An 18,831-nucleotide genomic window follows, 5' to 3' on the forward strand; every position below is an offset into this window, starting at 1 on the left:
ATGCTTGTGATTGGGATCCTGATAAGATGGAAGGAATATTATTTGCCATTGTGGAGTAGCCTATTTTCCAGTTTTCCTTGCAAAATATTTCAAACTTTGTAAATTAACAGTTGAAGGACTGTTTTCCAACATTAAAGTAATGAAAAAACAACACTGCTATTTGGTACCAGATTAAACCAGACTTAACACATACATACCAACCAAATTTAAATAGAGATAGTGCTACTGTAGCTAACTTGATCTCCTCCAGCTCGTTGTGGCCCGAATGCCATCCCACAAACTCTGGACCCATCAACACATTGCATTGTGAAGCAAATAAAGTAATTGGTAGAATAGTGCCTTGGTTTATTCGTCACCTCAAGTAGCAGTTATGATGGCCAGAGGTATTAGTGAACTCTGAGACAGATTATCTTATGCACATGTTGATTTCACATTTTTAACTTATTTTACTATTCAATAAGGCTACTCCTTACAGCACATAGAACACAGCATTATCCTCTCCCGTCACATAGCAGCGGGGGGGGGGGGGGGGGGGGGGGGGGGGGGCGCGGCAGCTCATCACACAAACTGAACCAGGTTGCACAGGTTCAGTCGCACAGACACGGTGATAGGTGTCACATCCGGCGGAGCTCCAGTGCGTCTTCAAGCCATCAATATTTCAACATGGAAGTGAAGGGCTGGAACAGGTTGATATTTTGGATCTACGCCTCAGTAGGACAACGACAGATATGCTGTCAGTTGGCTAACACTGGCCGCCATGTGGAGGCTACCAACAGGACAACAGAATCCAGATAAATTAGATCATTGGATTGACTGCAACAGATTACAGGGCTTGTAATTACTTCCACAGTGCTTGATAAGAAAACAACATTATTTCACGCGAGTAGTTGAAAATATAAAGGTAAGCATTTTTCTTTAATGGCATTTATTTGTCTTTTAACTGTCTGTGTTGTTTTGTCATATTATACTTTATACTGTAAATTATTGGCAACAGACAAGAAATAAACATGCAGATGAATGGGAAATGAAGAGACATTTCCTTCTTTATACAGCTGTGTAGATTGAATTATTACTTTATGTTATCACTATTATTATTACTTGGGTTTATTAAGTTATTTAAGTGTTATTATTAGTGACTCCATTACCATTACCATTACCATTACCATTACCATTACCATTACCTTCACCCTAAACACCAGGTAAACACGTTGTATTTTACCGAAATCAGCAAAACAGTTCTGTTTTTTTTTCAAATTGGTATCAATTATGACCTGTTACATGAATCTGTGAGCTTGACGTTTTTGCTAAATGGCCACTATAACTGTCCAATTTTAATAGATAAATAAATTCATTCATAATTAATAAATTCCTCTTAGATGAGCATTGCTATTGAGTCAGCGCATTTGTCTTCATATAGCAAGCAACATGCAAGTAGTGAGGTGATATTCATCTTCAGGTGTGCAATAGGACAGCTCTTTTTATGCTGAAACTATCCTGCAAAAGTCCATAAGAAAGATACATTTGAAAGGTAAACAGCACTATTTATTGATTCAATTGTGGCATACAACAGTAAGTAAGTGCCAAAAGGATCAGGATTCAATGTTCACAGAATTTAGCAAGGCAGGATCTATCAACCATGGACCTACTGTTGTTGTTTTTAATCCCCCATGGGGACAGTCTCTGCTCTGTACTGGGCATCAGTCCCACTGTGATTGTGTCTGACCTGCGTGAATCATTTTATAACAGCCTCTAGCAGCCACTTTCAACAGAAGCCACTTACAGTAGTAACCACAAGGGGAATCCAACTTGCTGAAGTGCTTCATCATACAGTACGATGGCCAAATGGAAGAGATTAAGCACCGAGAAGCAAACTCATATAATATTAAGACACAGCAGCATATTATTGAAGAGAACAGTGTTTTCTCTACATATCATATTCTGTTCAATCAGTTAAGGGCGCAGCATTGTGACGGAGGTGGTCAGTTCCTTAAACCAGCATGATCTTTGGGGTGTAAAAGTGAATAATACATATGCAGGCTATTAGAGTGGCAAGGGGAGACAGCGACAAAAAAGAGGCAAGGACATGCATTGTAAGACAAAACTTTACCACACAACACCACCTCTGTATTTGGTTTCAATTAAAGAACATTTAAATTACATTTAGATATAGATATAATAGATATAGATCATTTTTAATACATCTATTAAAAATAATCTATTTTTAATTTTTCTGAGGTGTATGAGTTGAATCTGGGGGGGGGTAGATTTATGGGTGTTTTTGTGTCTGTAAGGGAATGAAAAACGTGAAGATATGTCTGTATGTGTGTCATATCGTCACGTATCGATATACGACACTAATGGACTAATGGACACTAAGAAACAGAACAGAAAAAGGAATGTTGTTTATTACAGGTCACACTTTGTCTCTGGATAATGGATACCTTTTGATGTGAAGATATTATTAGTCCAACATGTCACCCTCAGTGATATCGAAAGGGCCTGCTCCGCTTCTGACATTTGGTCGGCACATAGCACTGTACAGCACTGCTGTTTGGATAAAGGATGTGCAATTGTAAGCAGAAAGGGAATGAGAATAGCAAGGGAAATAGGAATATTACATTGTGTCCATAATCCCCACATGAAAGATGCAACAAATCAAACAGAAGGTAAAACTATGACCGCACAGTGTCACTGTTTTCATCGAGAGAGGAGATGGACAGATTGTGTTGTGTGGACTTAGACCAAGAGACAGAGAGTGTAATCCCCTCTAGCAGGACGGGGAGCAACAGGGAGGAAGGATAATGCCACAGGCTGAGAGACTTGCAGACCCTGATCGGCTGCTGTGGCACTAGTAGACAATCAACTGATAACCTAAAACGTACTGTGTATGAGACATTCATTCTTTGATTATTTACTTCTCTGATAGTTTATGGTTTTAAATATTAAATCCTTACCTTTTTAATGTGCACATTTAGCATTTCTCCACATAATCATAACATGTAGTGTGTGTGAGTTTTTCTCACGTATAAAATTACTTTACACCAACGTAATCTCCTTTAATATTTAATATGATTTAAGAAGATTGTTTACTGGGCCATACTACAAAAAAGTACCATTAATTACCTTTGGTTGTTTTGTAGATTGGCAGACAGTATGGCAGCGTGCGCCGGTGCAGAGTGATCACGTGGCGGACAGCTTTAACTCAGGGAGCTATTACTGGTCCAGGCTATTAATACCCCCAAAGTCTGCACTGGTGTTACGACTGACAGAAAGTCTCAAGGGTGTTCAGATAGGAATTTAAAACCAGATTGTAAAGGCACATTAACTGGTTTACCTCTTTCAGTGGTGCATCTACTGTAGGTTCGGATTCTCATTTATTTGAGAGATTTTCTTCTTGAGAGAAATCTTTAAAAAAATTGCACAACATAACACTGCAGCTTTGAGGCAGATGCTGATACTTGGGAGTTAGTAGAGTACATTATGGCAACAATATACTGAGTGATGTTCTTTTTAAAAAATAAGTGTAGGCTATAAAGTAAACATAAATGTGCAACTCATAGAATTCACAGTAGTTAGAAATACAAGTTAAACATTTAATCATATGTGTTGTCAAAGAATTAAAACAGAGGTATATACAATATGAACTTAATGATAATTCCAAAAACTGCTAATTTCAGCATATTAATCAACACACAAAAATTAGAATTGCTGATGGGATTTTTTCTCTCTACCATCTACCATCTCTCAACCATCTACCATCGCCTAATTTTGTCAAGGTAACAACAACATGGAGTGTTTGTTTGACATTTTTATTGTTCTCTCTGTTGTCTTCTCTATTTTTTTTTATCAAAATGTGGGTCAATATAAGTTAACTTTTTTTGATACAGTTCATTTGAACATCACAAGTATTTTATGTTTGTGATAAGCCAGAACTTGCCAATAATAACAGACCTTAGAAATATTTGTAAGAGGGGTTCCAATTGACAAAAAATACACTTCACCACTAAATGATGTTGATGAGTTGAGGGTGTTTATGTATTCAAACCAGATTCAAACTTAATGGTTAACAGAAGTAGAGTTGATTAGTTCATCTAGATTGTTAGGCTTCACTTAAAGATAGTTTACTAGTTTTACCGACCTTTATAGTCTATATAAGTTGAACATGGTTCATTTTCTAATTTATGTGTCTTTGGTTTTCTGTGACCTTGTTTCATTTATGTTTGCATGTGGTGCTGATTAATGTGTATTTTTATTTGAATGTATTCCCCACAGACTAGCAGCGATGCTGACCAACTTCATAGAGGGTCTTCTCTGCTGCCTGACCTCGAAGTCGTCCAATGTTGTTGTCCCTGTAGAAACCTCAGAACTTGCTGATGGCTATGAGTTTGTGGAGGTGAAACCAGGCCGCATCCTGCGGGTTCGACATATTATCCCTGACCGGCAGGTGGTGGAGGAACCCACTGGGCCGGGTGGGAGCATCAGCTGCAAACGAAAGATCACAGTATATCGTAACGGACAGCTATTTATTGAGAACTTGGGTGACAGGGCGAGTGCAGAGCTGAAAAACTGCCAGAATGGGGAGACAGACCTAAACAGCACTGTAGAGGTTGAACTGACAGACTGTGGTAACTCTTCACCGCCCGCCAGCATCCCTGAGGCCAGGTCTAAGTCTGTCACAGCTGGAACAGACGGGTCAGCTGAAACAGGAGTAGGAAGAGAGGTACCTGCTGCTGGACAGACTGGCCAGTCGCAGCAACTCAGGAAGCGCAGGCGGAAGCCCAAGCGCACTGTGGTGATCGACTGTGAGAGGAAGATATCAGCCTGTAAAGGGACACATGCAGACGTGGCTCTGTTCTTCATCCATGGTGTAGGAGGCTCACTGGACATATGGGGAAGCCAGTTGGACTACTTTTCCAAGCTGGGCTATGAGGTGATCACCCCAGACCTGGCAGGCCATGGAGCCAGCTCAGCACCACAAATAGTTGCTGCATACACTTTTTATGCCCTGGCTGAGGATATGAGACTAATCTTCAAGAGATATGCACGGAAGAGGAATATTCTCATAGGACATTCATATGGGTAAAAGTCACACGATTACACGATTAAAAATAGTTAAATATCACTATTAAAGTAGGAGAACGAAAGAAACTTAACTGCATATGTATCTATTTTGTTGCCCATAATATTAAGTATAAGAAGCCCAGACATGCAATATGACCATGTTCTTATTTACATGTTGTGTAATTCCATCAATTTCAATATCAGTAAACTGAACATTGAAAAAGTTTTAGTATATAGTCAGTTTATGTTTGATAATTGCTTAATCATGTCATTCATTTAATAAGCAAAAATGCACATTGCAATGTAACATTTGCTGGTTTAAGCTTTTCAAATGCTTTTGCGTGTGCTGCTGTTTAAGTTATAGGATATTTAGGGCCCTAGTGCCGAAAGCGGCGAAGGCCCTATTGGAACTGAAGGAATTATTATTATTCCGGCAAATTAATTGCTTTTTTGAGGGGCTTATCATATTCAAAAACTCACCAAATTTGGCAGTTGCATCAAGTCTGGTGAAAATGCATGTATTTTAAGGGTTTCAGGAATGGGGGCGGAAAAATGGCACGCTAGCGCCCCCTATAAAATTAAGAAAATTAAGCCCCTGCAGGACGTTTAATGTAGACTCACGTAACTTGGTACACACATGTAGCATGGAAGGACGGACATAAAACTCCATAGGAGCCATACCCTAAACCCACAGGAAGTCTACCATTTTTAATTGAAAGTTCGAAATTAGTGCAATTTTGGCCATCTCCACATGTCGTATTTTAACAAACTCCTAGAGATTTCATCTGATCAACTTCAAATTTGGTGTGTTATCTTAAGACGTTAAAGATGAAAACTTATTAAAAGAAAAATTTTTTTGTCATAGGGCATGCTCGTGGCAGGGTGGGCATTTTTTGCTTTTTTGCCATCAAAACAGGAAGTGGGTGTAACTTGAGTATACATTGTCTAATTGGCTCAAAACTTTTCTTGATTCATCAGAGTCCAACTCTGACAACATATACACGCCGATAATGGTTCAAAGTCGTAACACACCCTAGTGGCAACAGGAAGTAGGCCTAAAAGTCAAGGTGCTATACTTTAATGAACTCCTCCTATTTTAACAGATCAACTTCAAATTCAGTCCAAGTCATCTAAAGACGTTAACGATGAAAAGTTAAAGTACAACTTTTCGTCAAACGGTGTGGGCGTGGCCATTTTGCGTGTATTGTCATAGCTGCTTGAAATTTCCCACAATCAACAAGAGTCCAGGCTTGAGGACATCTACAGGCCAATATTGACTTTTGGAGATAGTGCCACCAACTGGCAACAGGAAAGCATCCTTATATGACAAACATCATCAGATTTACATGAATCTTAGAATGTGTGGTCTACATATGATACTGAGCCAGCCCCTATATGTTAACCACGCCCACTCAAATGGCCACGCCCCTTTCATGACATTTGAACCGTTTAAGGTACAGTCTTATGTGAGGTGTCATTGAACTCAGCAGAAAGTTCCTTCTTCATTGGTGATGTTTGGCCCGCCCCTTATGCTTAAGCCACGCCCTTCCATAACTGGTGACCCATTTAAGGTAGAGTCTAATGTGAGGTGTCGTTGAACTCAGCAGAGACTTCCTTTTTCATTGGTGATGGTTTGACATGCCCCCCTATGCTTCGGCCACGCCCCTTTTCACAGATAATGACATGTATGACGTAGAGTCTTGTGTGAGGTATCGTTGAACTCAGCAAAGAGTTCCTTTTTCATTGGTGACAATTTTCAGTGTCTGAATGACGCGCAAATCAATAAAGTATTTCTGAAATGCACAGTCGCAAGGAGTGGCGTACGCCAAGTGAGCGAGGGCCCATCCAACGCTGCTGGTAGCTTTAATTAGGATTGTATTTGTACTGCATGTCTTAAAGAGAGACACATCTCCTCTTACAAATGACAAAAAGTTGACTTTACAAGCAATAAGATGCACTTTTTCTCAATCCAATACATTCAGTGGATTTTCTTTTGCAGCTGTAATTGGCACCGTATGGCTGATTAAGAAACCTTACATAGATATTGCTGTGTAATTGATGTATTTGTGTATTTGTGTCTAATAAGTGCCACTTATAGCCACAGTGTTTACAAGTAGTTTCTGGGAGATTTTAATGTGTAATTTTAACTATAGACTAAAGAATTGATTGATTCATGTAATAAGTATCTGACAGATGTGTTACTACCATACTTGTGGTTTATTTCACAGTTTATTTTACAATTGCAGCTTCAATATTATAGTGTTACAGTGCTTTGATTTCTTCTGATGAATAAGTTGATATTCTTCAAATATTTACAGCACATGTTAAAATGCCAGAATTGTCATTCCCAACACACTTTTCAGATAGAGTAGGCCTATTCTAACTTTACTAAAACAAACAGCATGTTTACCCTGGTTCTCATAGCCTGTCCTATAAGCAGCCTTCTGTTCCGCTCTCCTAGTGTGTCATTCTGTACCTTCCTGGCCCACGAGTATCCGGAACAGGTCCACAAGATGGTAATGATCAACGGAGGTGGTCCCACAGCTCTGGAGCCAAGCCTCTGCTCTATCTTCAACCTGCCCACCTGTGTGCTTCACTGCCTCTCGCCGCTGCTTGCCTGGAGCTTTCTTAAGTAAGACAGACAGCAACACACCAGTAACAGTAATTAAAAGTTACCAGCCAAAATGATTAATAAACATGTATTGTAATTGTCCTCCTATGCTATTTTATTTGCAGAATCTGGAGCAGAAGCATGAATAACTAATTGTTATAGGGTGGTTTGAAATACAACTAAAAGCTGCAGAAGATAGTTCTCATGGATTAACATTTATTTAGAAATAATGAAATGAAAGTACTCAAAAATAAATAATCACATTTGGAAGACGAAAAGAAACAAAAACAACAAGGATCATAAACATGCAGTGGCATCAAGTCTGTAGTATGTGGAGACGTCTGAGACTAACAGCATGGCTGTGTCCTGACCATCAGTCCAAATATCTTTAACCTCCCAAACTTACCTAGCAGCTGTTATCAAAGGAACAAGAACTGTTCCAACTGAAATACCCAAACATTTATGTTGCTAGCTACGGTCAAGTGTGATATTAATGCTACCTCCATGTGGCACTGTTTTGTGTTAATTTCAACCACAGTTTATTGTAATCAGAATCCTGTTTTTGTGTTTAAGCCATTTATAATTCAAGTGAATCTCCTTTGCTCTGCCCCCTACAGGGCTGGCTTTGCTCGGCAGGGTGCCAAGGAGAAGCAGCTGCTGAAAGATAACAACGCCTTCAATGTGTCGTCCTTTGTGCTGCGCGCCATGATGAGCGGGCAGTACTGGCCCGAGGGGGATGAAGTCTACCATGCTGAACTCACAGTGCCCATCCTGCTGGTTCACGGCATGCACGACAAGTTTGTCCCCATCGAGGAAGACCAGCGCATGGCGGAGGTGAGTGGGACTCTTCAACCCCCAAAGGCCTAAAACACACTACTGAAAACACTGCTGTCATAGTTTGAGCCAAATGTTTAGTTAAAGTGAACTGAGACCACCAGATGGTCGAAATTAGTCACGATTTTTTCTCCGGCTCATAAGAAATAACAAAATTAAAACTTTGATCTTTTTTCTGATGGTTTAGGCACCATGAAGCACCATATTCTTTACATGTTGTCTATTATATTTGTAGAATAATCTGCACCAATTATTTTTGACCAATTTTTAAACTATAATACCTTCCATAACATTTAAAAAAAAAAGAAGGTCATATCATAATCAAACGAATGGAAAAAGCCTCTTGAGCAAAGAAAAATCATTTTATTTTATTTTTTTATTTTTACAGTGGCTATAATTTTTTATTATTTTCATATCAACAATGGATCATATAACTAGGTCTACTGTGAAATAGATCCTAGTAAAAACCTACAGAAAAAAAACAACCTTCCAGCTTCCCTCAGCTCTATGGAGCATTGTAGCATTGGTTAGGTTTTCTGGTTTTCTGGCCTTTTCTGAAGCAATCTCTCCGTTCTCATCACTGTTGTGTCTGGATGCAGCAGGCAGCTGTTTTCAGCTAACAAGCTGTGATAAACCAAAGGTACACTACTATACCTGCTCTGCGCCAAACAGCAGAAGGACAAAATTTGAAATTTAGTCATCAATGGACTATAGTCAACAGTAATGGAAAGTGTAAGACGTTTGTATATAATGGGTTTAAACATTGCAACTAACTACAACCAGCTGAGCATCAGGGACTGTGAATTATTCTCTTCAGTGAACTCAACAATGTGACATGGTTGTCCGCCTCCCACCAAAATTATGGGAACTCTACTCAAACTGTGCACTAACTTAGAGCTTAATTTTTCCATCTACATTGGTACCAGACTAGTGCTTTGTCACAAAATACAAAGCATTGCTGTTTCGTTGAATCAAAACAAATTTGCTTGTAACTTTCTTTCAGATCCTCCTAATGGGCTTCCTAAAGGTCCTGGAAGATGGCAGTCATATGGTCATGATGGAGTGTCCCGAGGCTGTCAACACACTTCTGCATGAGTTCATCCTCTGGGAGCCGGCCACCCCTCAACCGCCAAAGAAAGAGTCCAAAACACGTCCAGAAACTGCCAAAGTCCAATCTGACAACACCAAGGCAACATCTGACCCTTCCCAGGCCCGACCTGCAACTGCAAGGCAGACCTCATCAAACAGCAACACAGCAGAGAAACCAGACAGCAAGGCCAAGAAATGACTGAAGATTAAAACTGAAGCTTCTGTTTTTACACAATATCGTAGCTGGCCATGCACTTTGTGGGTCCAGATTAGCTGAGCTGGTTTTAACTGGTGAACCTGATGCTGAGTCAAACAAGCCAGTTTATCTGAAATGGTCCAGCTAAAGGTTGGACAGGTGAAGATGTGACACAATGCAGGGAAGTTAAGTTTGATTCCAGTTGTGTCAGCTGCTGAGCTGAAAGACAGAGGAAGAAGGTGCTCCACCAGTGGACACTGGAGGTCCATTCCTCAGCTTCCAGTCCTCAACATACAGCAGGGAAGATGTAGCAATGCCTTGAAGTCGAGGGTGGGGATAATGCCAGGACAGGCGGAGCAAGAGAGGGAAACAGTAACATAAGCCAAGAGGGGGGCGAGGGAGGAAATTAACAACGTTTTTTGTGGACGAATCAAAGTGTCGCCTGCCACGCTGATAGCTACACTTGATGGCCTGGTCTGACTTTTGCCATGTGGAGATTTTTTAGAAAACATCTCTGTACACCTGAATTTGTGGAGGTGCAAAGGAAGAAGGTGCAATCTTGAAAAAAATTACTACTATTGGACACTGTCTGGCTTAAAGCTACAATATTTATTGATCTATGTGTACATACCTGATAAAGGACAGACAGACCGAAACCATTGAAATCCATAAATATATTTCAGCATCAAGTGAGACTGTGCGGTAGTTCTTCTCATTGTTTAATAAAATGTGGAGAATGAAAGCGAAATGAATGGTTTGTTTGAAACATTTCTTGATTAAAAATGTACATCAGAAGCTCTAAGAGGTGAACCAGAATACACTGTATGTTTGCACAATGCATTAGACTTCGACTCACCTTAGTAATGAGCTGCTTCTGCTTCTGGTATTTAACAGAAAACAATGTTTTGTGAGTGACTGAGCTGTGACTTGTGAAGCTAAACAAGTGAAGAATTATCAAGTACTGATAAAGACAAAAGTGAAAGTAAATTAACTGCCTCCTAGAATTCAGGGATATGTATGTTCAGTCAATTGTGTCCTGTTTAATGTAGCAAAAGTTGAGGACAGACAGAAGTGGCCAAAGACTTTGCACAAAACACTTGTATCAGATGTTAAATCAATAACAGGAGTGCTTTAATTAGGGAAGTGCAAAAACACTACAGTGTGTTTGACGCCATTTCAAAATATCCAACTATTAATCATTACTGCTGCATGTTAAATAATTGAAATCCTCACTATGACAATAAGTGACTAAAGCTTACTGACAGTGTTATCGTATTAGAAAGCACTTGTTTGAATTGTTCTACTATTTCCTGCAAAAGTCCATTGTGTATGCAGCTGTTTAATATATTGTAATTATTTTGAAAAACATTTTCTTTTGTTTTTTAGGATAGACATACTGTCTGTGCTGGAACACTATTAATTCCTATTTGGCATTATTTCCCACTCTGCAGTGTTGTTTTTACCATGACAAGTAAAGTTAAGCTCTAATATGTTAGCATTGTATTATTATAAAACTGTATTTTGACACATCTTTAAGTATTGTTCAGTCTGATGTCTGCATTGACTGAATCAATTTATCACAACACTGTGTCTATTTAACACCTGTGGTAAAACTCCACAGACAGACAGCCGGCATTAGGAAGCTACTAAATCCTGTAACTGTTTTTTGACGAGCACAATCATTTGTGCCTGTTATAACATGAGCCGACATGTTCTCACATGTGTTGAGGTATAACATTCACAAACCTCTGAGCCTCTTACTTAGAATCAGAGGTGTGCGTGAAGAAGCACAGGTTTACTCTTTGATTCAACTGAATTGGATTTATTTATTTATTTATTTGATTAGGACAATGCACATTAATGAACATTTCTGTAAATGCGCCAGTGTTAGCCAATTGGCTAGTTTTCAACTGTAGTCCTACCTAGGATGCATGTCTTTTATGGTGGGAAGAAACCGGAGCTCCAGGAGGAAACCCACGCAAACACGGGGAGAACATGCAAACTCCACACAGAAAAGCCCGGAACGACCTGGATTCTAACCAAGCACCTTCTTGCTGTGAGGCAGAAGTGCTAACCACTTAGCCACCGTGCTGCTCGTGCTTGATCATCTTTAAAAGTAGATTCTTTTTATACAATGTATTTTTTATTTGTGATGGTTATTTAGAGATTTAAAAGAAATTGTAGCTGGGAATTCACTGAATCAGTTGAAGATACAGCTCTGATTAGAGAAATGTGACAGAGTCATATCAAGGACTCAAGTTCACAAAATCTCATTATTTCCATGTGATGGATGGATTGTATGTACGATTGTTCTGAATTTGAGGAATCTGCCCTCGTTGTATTTTGTGTGTCTTACATGTTGTAACTGATTGCCTTTGACAATGATTACACTTACAGTCAATTTTAAATGTTATCAAAGTAAATTAGTATTAACAGTTTTTCCTCCTCCAAAGTCTTTTATGTCATATTTTATAATATTTAAATTTTACTTGTATAACTTTTCAGTGACTTGTGTGCCCTTTTTGATGGAACCTTTTTTAGGGTCGGTTTGGGAATCAAACTGGCAACCTTTGGTCAGAAGCCCGCCATTTTTAACTTTAGGGCACTGTTTTCTTACCAGTCACATTGTTTTCAATGAGCACAAGTGTTTGTTTTTTCCAATAGAGCCCAGCCCACATCAAACCAATGAGAAGAGCACTGACATCCCTCATGTGAAACAATCAAAACTGTCACTGTGACTGAAACTACTAACTTTGGCAGAAAGGGTTCATGTGGTAACCCATCCCTAAAAGTAAGAAACTGAATGTAAATGGGTTTTGGAGGCCCTGTAAAATATGTTACGGACTTGGTTAATCCAGTTAATATAGTTTATCCACAAAGAAAACACACATTCAAATAACAATGTTAATGAGAAAATACTCATGCTACATAAATAAAATTCTCGTAGTAAGTCTCTTTTAATGAAATGCCCCAGTGTCACATATCAAATTTTGAATTTAACAACAAATATACCAGATTTGTATATATATATATATATATATATATATATATATATTTAGGGAGACTAAAAAAGCAGAGACTAACTACAACTCAACATGCATTTATAGAGAGATATAAAACAACAACTATTTTAAATGTAGTTCTGAGATGTCTCTTACCAAGGCCCCTAGTTTGACGACAGCGTTTCTAGTAAACTTAGCTCACAGAACTTGATATTTGCACTCTTAATGTTTTCTAATAAAATATTTATAACTTAATTTAAATCATATTTTTAGACATTGCCATTAAAATATTTGATCAAATTCGTTAATAACCAAATATAAAACTGTCTTTACAATGTTCATACATTCATAAAGTAATTAAAAGAAAGCATTCAACTGAAGCGCTTATTCCCAAATGTAAAAGGCACAGCCATCCAGCTCCCAGCCCTCTCAGACCTCCACAGTGACAGTGGTACTGTTGCTGGTGTCCTCTAGTGGTGTTGTCTCTGTGGAAACTTTTTCGGGCTCCTCTTTTAAGGCTTCCTTCCCTCCATCAGCCACAAGATGATCGCTCTCTGTCTCCCCCTGCTGGTCATTGGTGGTAGTGCTGGCTGGCTGCTTAGCTTTTTCCTCTGTTGGCTGCTCTGCTGCTTTGGTTTCATTGACAACCTGGACAGAGTCAGCTGCAGAGGCCTGTACTGCTTTCACTTCCCCATTCTGGAAAGGAAAGACTCCCTCCAGGGCGTCGTACAAGAACTGGTACTGCTCCTGTAAAAGACACAGACAGATTTGAGTGGAAGATATGGATATAGTGCTAAGCTGTAGAGTGAACCTGTCTTTGCAGACTTTCTAAACAATATACAAAAAAAGAGCACCATTTTTAAATGAAACTGTTGATATTCTATACTTTTTCTTGTTGGCAACAAATGCCACAAAGAGACCAAAACCAAGAATGAATTTCTCCTTATGACGAAGTACTGCCTGTGTTGCCAAAGCTTGATATACTACAGCTGATTTATATGTGCCATAGACCTCTATTACTGTTCAAAATCTATTAAAAACACATTGATGAGCCACACAGTCTCACTGCTTGACTTGTTCTTTCATTGATGAAAGATTAATTCTTTAAAATGGCATTCTAATCTAAAACACTGAATTACATTTTTAATATCAATTTAACAAGCTTAACTTGTGGTGACGGTGAAGTAAAATACATTATGTTAAACATGTATTTCTTGGTATAGACTACCACAGTATAGATCATTAAACAGATCCCAGCAGCTACATAAAAACATGTGTCCAGGATTGACAGTGACCAGTCAAGTGTTGTTATACTTTTCACTCTCATTAAAGCAGTGAAACTCTTTGCTAACAGTAAGACACTGGGTTCCTCTTTCTTTTTCTTACCAGGCGGGAAATCATCCCTTGTCTTTCCTTGCGTAAGGTTTTGGCCACCTGGAAAACATCCACCAGCTTCTCAGTCTCAGCGCTGTCCAGCAGGTTCCACAGAGCACAGAAAATCCCTGAGCAGGATGAGCCATCACTGGGGAGAGGGAGTGTGCACACACACACGCACACACACACGCACACACACGCGCACACACACACACACACACACACACACACACACACACACACACACACACACACACACACACACACACACACACACACACACACACACACACACAATGTTAAGCAACAGGTTATGTCATTTTTTTCTATTAGTTCCGTTGACTGCAGCTTTTTCAGTTTATAGCAGGCTGCAGCATCCTCCCAATTTATATATTTAGATAATATGAATACATTATTTGCTACTAGAGATGTTAAGGATTTCACGCAAATGAAAATAACTTGAAACTTGTTTTGATATGTTGATCGGCTACTCCTGTTCTGTTCATACCTGTGATTACTGGAATCATGAAAGCTCCCTCTTACACTTTGCTGTGTAGCTTACTAACGTATTTTATTGCTCAGCTAAGAATTTATTGAACTCCTTATAGTCTATTTAGAGCATTCTTCAGTGTAATTCTTAGAAGTTTTACAAACATGGGCCCAATTATACAATCATGTTTGTATCTAGAGAGGATTTAGTGTCTCTCTGTCAGTGTTAAGGGTTTAGTGCAATTGAGCTTTATGAGCTTCTTATGGATGGGTTGTGGTTACGAACATACTGCCCTTTAAAGATTCTAGAAGACATTTTCTGTGAGGTTGTCTTACTTGCAGTGGACCACGATGGGCATGCTCCTCTGTGATTTGCTGCCACGACTGTGTTTTATGTCCTTGATCATGTCCGTGAGATCTTGGGGATTCTGCGGAAGCTCGCTACTCGCCCACTTCAGGAACTGGAAATGTTTCACTGGCCGACTCTCTTTTCTCTGTTGACAGGAGTGGTTTGGGTTTAAAACCGCTTGAAATGACTATAGTCACATCACAGACTGATAGTGATAAATATGGGAATAGAGCAGACTTTGTGAGTAGGTTGCTGTTGTGTTACCTTGACATGACGGATCAGCATGTTACGGGTAATGAAAGTTGGGGAGCTGTCCGTGCTTGCCACCTCCACCTCAAAATCTCCAAATGTTTTCTTGTCTTTATCCCAGTAGACACAGTCAGACTCCTGCAAACAAGAAGCACACAAGAAAACAAGTGGGTTTACCATATGTGCACCAAGAGCATGTTTAGCGTATTCTGTATGTAAAGTATACAACATTATGGTACTTTACCTGATCTCCCTCTTTGCAGTCTGAGAGCATTACAATAGTAGATGCTTTCTTCTGGTAAACCATCAACCAGAAGTCCGCCATGGTGTCTGGCAGCGGAGTCTGTGCTGCGATTAAGGTGCGTGGGCCCCAGTATCCCTGTGTGGGCAAGAAAACACATCCATCTATTGTTGTACACAATCCAAACAATTAGTACAAATTTAATTAGACTTGTTTTAAAATTCAACTGGAACTGCATGAAAGATGAGAATCAATTCAGATTTAATAAGATAACACCTGCTGCAACAGGGACAATGTTTGCCATGAGTTAATTTAACAAAACATAGTTTTTTTTTGTCTTGACGTTGAGATTAATGTTGGAGGTATACAGAAACAAGTTAGTAAATCAGCTGAAAGTGTCCATGAAATAACTTACATCAATGTGGGAGGCATTGATGTATTGACCGGAGTCCTCATCCTCCTCATCTGATGAATCGTCCTCGTCTTCCTCGTCAGGGTCACTATCATGACTGCGTCCTTCATCTACCTTCAGCAACACTCGGTTGTAGTCATCTGAGGCACAAGTGAAATTAAACATATTTACTCTGCTGTATGACAGCATGTACAAACATGGTGTGCATACACAGATATAGTATAGTTGTTGTTATATGGTGTAAAATGTAATTTGGGTTACACTATGACCATCACACCATCACAATGCAGGTATCAGTAACTCTATAAGCTATGTTATTTTAACAGTTTATTGTTGCACACAGAACATTTTATATACTATTTTTGTATGTACTGTATATATATATATATATATATATATATATATATATATATATATATATATATATATACTGTATATTATAGTATTTGTTAATGATTACCAAATGATCTGTAAACCATCACTAAAAATATTTTGGATGGCTATTTTTGATGATTATATTACCTTGTTAATGGTGAAGAATTACTTTGAAAAGCATTTATAATTTATGACAATTAAATAATCATCTCTTTTATAGATCACCGAAAAAAGGTTACTTGATGCTTTCCTGTATAAACCACCTATTGATATTTAACTAGTTATTATAAGCCTTAGATGTAACTATATAAAATATATAATAGCATCCAAATAATGTTAATAGATGATTTACAAATAATAATGAACCCTTTATCTGTCTAAATGTATGAACACATTTTTTTCATATTACATGAATGGTAAAGCAACAAAAACATAATACATTTTCATTTTATTGTTTGTTAACAGTAAAATAACTATTAACTCAAGTTTAATGAACTATCAATTTTCCGTTTATTAATGATGGCTATTATAAAGTGTTACCATTATTTGTCCCTCCTCTGAGATGATACTTACAAGGGATGACAGATGAAAAGCGATTTTTCTTCTTGTTCTCTTCTGTGATCCCTGTGTTGAATGTCCTCCAGTTTTTATAGGATGGGAGTCTCTGAATTGCAGGACAAAGACTTTTAACATTTGTCATTTCTTCCATATTAATCAATAAGAGGTGAGCAGGAAAAAAAGGATAATGAGAAGACTATGTTTTTAAACACATTTTAAAAGGGTCTAAAACACTCATTTTGTAGAGTGTCATACCTCAAACTCATCCTGCATCAAGGTGGGTTCATTGCCCGGGTTCTTCTGTTTGAGCGTGCTCAGTGTGCTGTGGAGCTCAGATACACCGAACTCAGTCTCTCCAAACTGATTGTGCTCCAGCAGCGCCTGGTGAATCAGGATGTACTGGGCCTGTGTGAGAACAAATGCACTTTAAAAATAAAGGATACACAGTTTGTGGATAGAACAAATACACAAACTGCTGCTGAGCTACACAATCCACATCGCAGGTCTCTACAAGGTTACAAATCCCCATCTAACTCATCCTAAATTTGTTATCTCTGCTTCCTTCTCTGTAATTGGTTTAGGTTGAAAAATCAAAATGTTGCTTTTGTACTGGGTCAACTTTCCAAATGTTCTTCATTAAAACAGTTAGCGTTCTAAATATGTTTGAATAGAATAGAATAGAATAGAATAGAATACACTTTGTTGTCCCAGGGGGAAAATTTGCTTCACAACACAAACATGGAACAGAAAAAACATTCTAAAATCAACATAGCATTAGAACATCAACACAAGATCAACAAAGAATCTTGGGACATAAAAGAAGACGCATATGACTGTACAGACAAAACAAAATCTTAAGTAGCAACTGTAATTATTAAAGTGCAAAGTGCAAAACGTTCTGGTGTATTTATTGCACTTTTGCTCTTTTGTGCTAATATTTACTATAAACAATTACAAAATTAAATAATAATAAATAAACAATAACTTTAGTTGTGTTGAGCAAATACTTTGAGTAGGCTACACACCCACTGAGAACTAGAGTCAACGCATGTGTCAACACACTCAGTCAAATAACTCAGCTCTAATGAGACACACACACACCTGGAAGTACACACTGTGTTTAAAATATGATATAAATTGACATTTTACCTCTACTTGAACCATGAGACACCTCTGTCTGCGTAGTCGGACTACGTAACCGTAGATGTCCACTCTGCCCTCCGCCTCTAGACCCTCCATCATGGCATCGATGCCAATGTAGGTACCTGTCCTGCCGACTCCCGCGCTACACATGAGACAATAACATTGTATGCCATTGAACATGTCTATCTTTGGCAAGTATGGTAAAGGGGAAGTCAAGCAGTAGTTAGAAATTAGTTAGTTAGAAGCAAAGAGAGACAGGATATGGCTTGATGAGTCAACCTGATTTGCAATGACTTGTTGTAGTTGTTTTTCTCAATTCAGAATCCATAGAAGCAATAAAGTAAGTTGAAATGCATGCCTGAAAAGAGTCTTTAACAAACCTACTGTGTGAATAAGAGGGTCTGAGGATTTTGGTCATATGTTCAAAGTAAGTGATCCAGTCAGACTTTCCCTTAATAGGTGTCCAGTTTTGCATAACATGGATGTATACATGAACTTTACTGGCATGGCACACAGTATGTATAATTACAACTAAAGACTCTTTAGCTTCTACCCTGATGCAAACAGTAGCACATGTTTATAAAGATATGTTCTGTATATACAGTATATACATATATAAAAATGTTCAGAATAAACAATAAGGGGTATGACTGCAATATACACTAAATGTACAGTGCAAATGAATGCAGCTCTGGTATTTAAGTAACGCACTATTTGGTGCATTACTTAAATAAGAATGAATAAGAATGTGTTTCCAGGTTTGTCATGCCATAGAAGTAGATGGGAAAATACAAGCAAATGCACAATTTTGTTAAATGAAACGCAAATGAAAGACAAGTGAATGTCAG

The 18,831-nt window shown here is 38.5% G+C and overlaps 2 protein-coding genes across 2 annotated transcripts in view; one reads left to right on the forward strand and one right to left on the reverse strand.

Moving 5' to 3' along the window:
• The first annotated feature begins 563 nt into the window (after positions 1–563).
• On the forward strand, positions 564–12,292 carry abhd8b (abhydrolase domain containing 8b). The gene is made up of 5 exons (XM_032527128.1): positions 564–901; positions 4,273–5,079; positions 7,523–7,693; positions 8,290–8,506; positions 9,510–12,292. The coding sequence occupies exons 2-5, from the start codon at positions 4,283–4,285 to the stop codon at positions 9,792–9,794; spliced, it is 1,470 nt and encodes a 489-aa protein (XP_032383019.1). The 5' UTR covers positions 564–901; positions 4,273–4,282; the 3' UTR covers positions 9,795–12,292.
• A 445-nt stretch (positions 12,293–12,737) lies between these two features.
• ptprc (protein tyrosine phosphatase receptor type C) overlaps positions 12,738–18,831 on the reverse strand; it is an 11,496-nt gene continuing 5,402 nt past the window's right edge. Inside the window, exons 12-20 of the mRNA XM_032526217.1 lie at positions 17,990–18,125; positions 17,096–17,245; positions 16,856–16,946; positions 15,911–16,047; positions 15,499–15,633; positions 15,270–15,392; positions 14,993–15,150; positions 14,180–14,315; positions 12,738–13,540 (exon numbers count right to left, since the gene is read on the reverse strand). Of these exons, the coding sequence (XP_032382108.1) occupies positions 13,223–13,540; positions 14,180–14,315; positions 14,993–15,150; positions 15,270–15,392; positions 15,499–15,633; positions 15,911–16,047; positions 16,856–16,946; positions 17,096–17,245; positions 17,990–18,125 (1,384 nt within the window). The 3' untranslated portion in view covers positions 12,738–13,222. The remainder of the gene's footprint in view (positions 13,541–14,179; positions 14,316–14,992; positions 15,151–15,269; positions 15,393–15,498; positions 15,634–15,910; positions 16,048–16,855; positions 16,947–17,095; positions 17,246–17,989; positions 18,126–18,831) is intronic.

Source organism: Etheostoma spectabile, chromosome 9 (assembly GCF_008692095.1).
Source record: "Etheostoma spectabile isolate EspeVRDwgs_2016 chromosome 9, UIUC_Espe_1.0, whole genome shotgun sequence".
NCBI lineage: Eukaryota > Metazoa > Chordata > Actinopteri > Perciformes > Percidae > Etheostoma > Etheostoma spectabile.

Coding starts and splice junctions, on each gene's coding strand:
- abhd8b (XM_032527128.1), top strand. CDS start 4,283: ATGCTGACCAACTTCATAGAGGGTCTTCTCTGCTGCCTGACCTCGAAG. Junction 5,080..7,522: donor CTCATAGGACATTCATATGG/GTAAAAGTCACA, acceptor CCGCTCTCCTAG/TGTGTCATTCTGTACCTTCC. Junction 7,694..8,289: donor CTTGCCTGGAGCTTTCTTAA/GTAAGACAGACA, acceptor TGCCCCCTACAG/GGCTGGCTTTGCTCGGCAGG.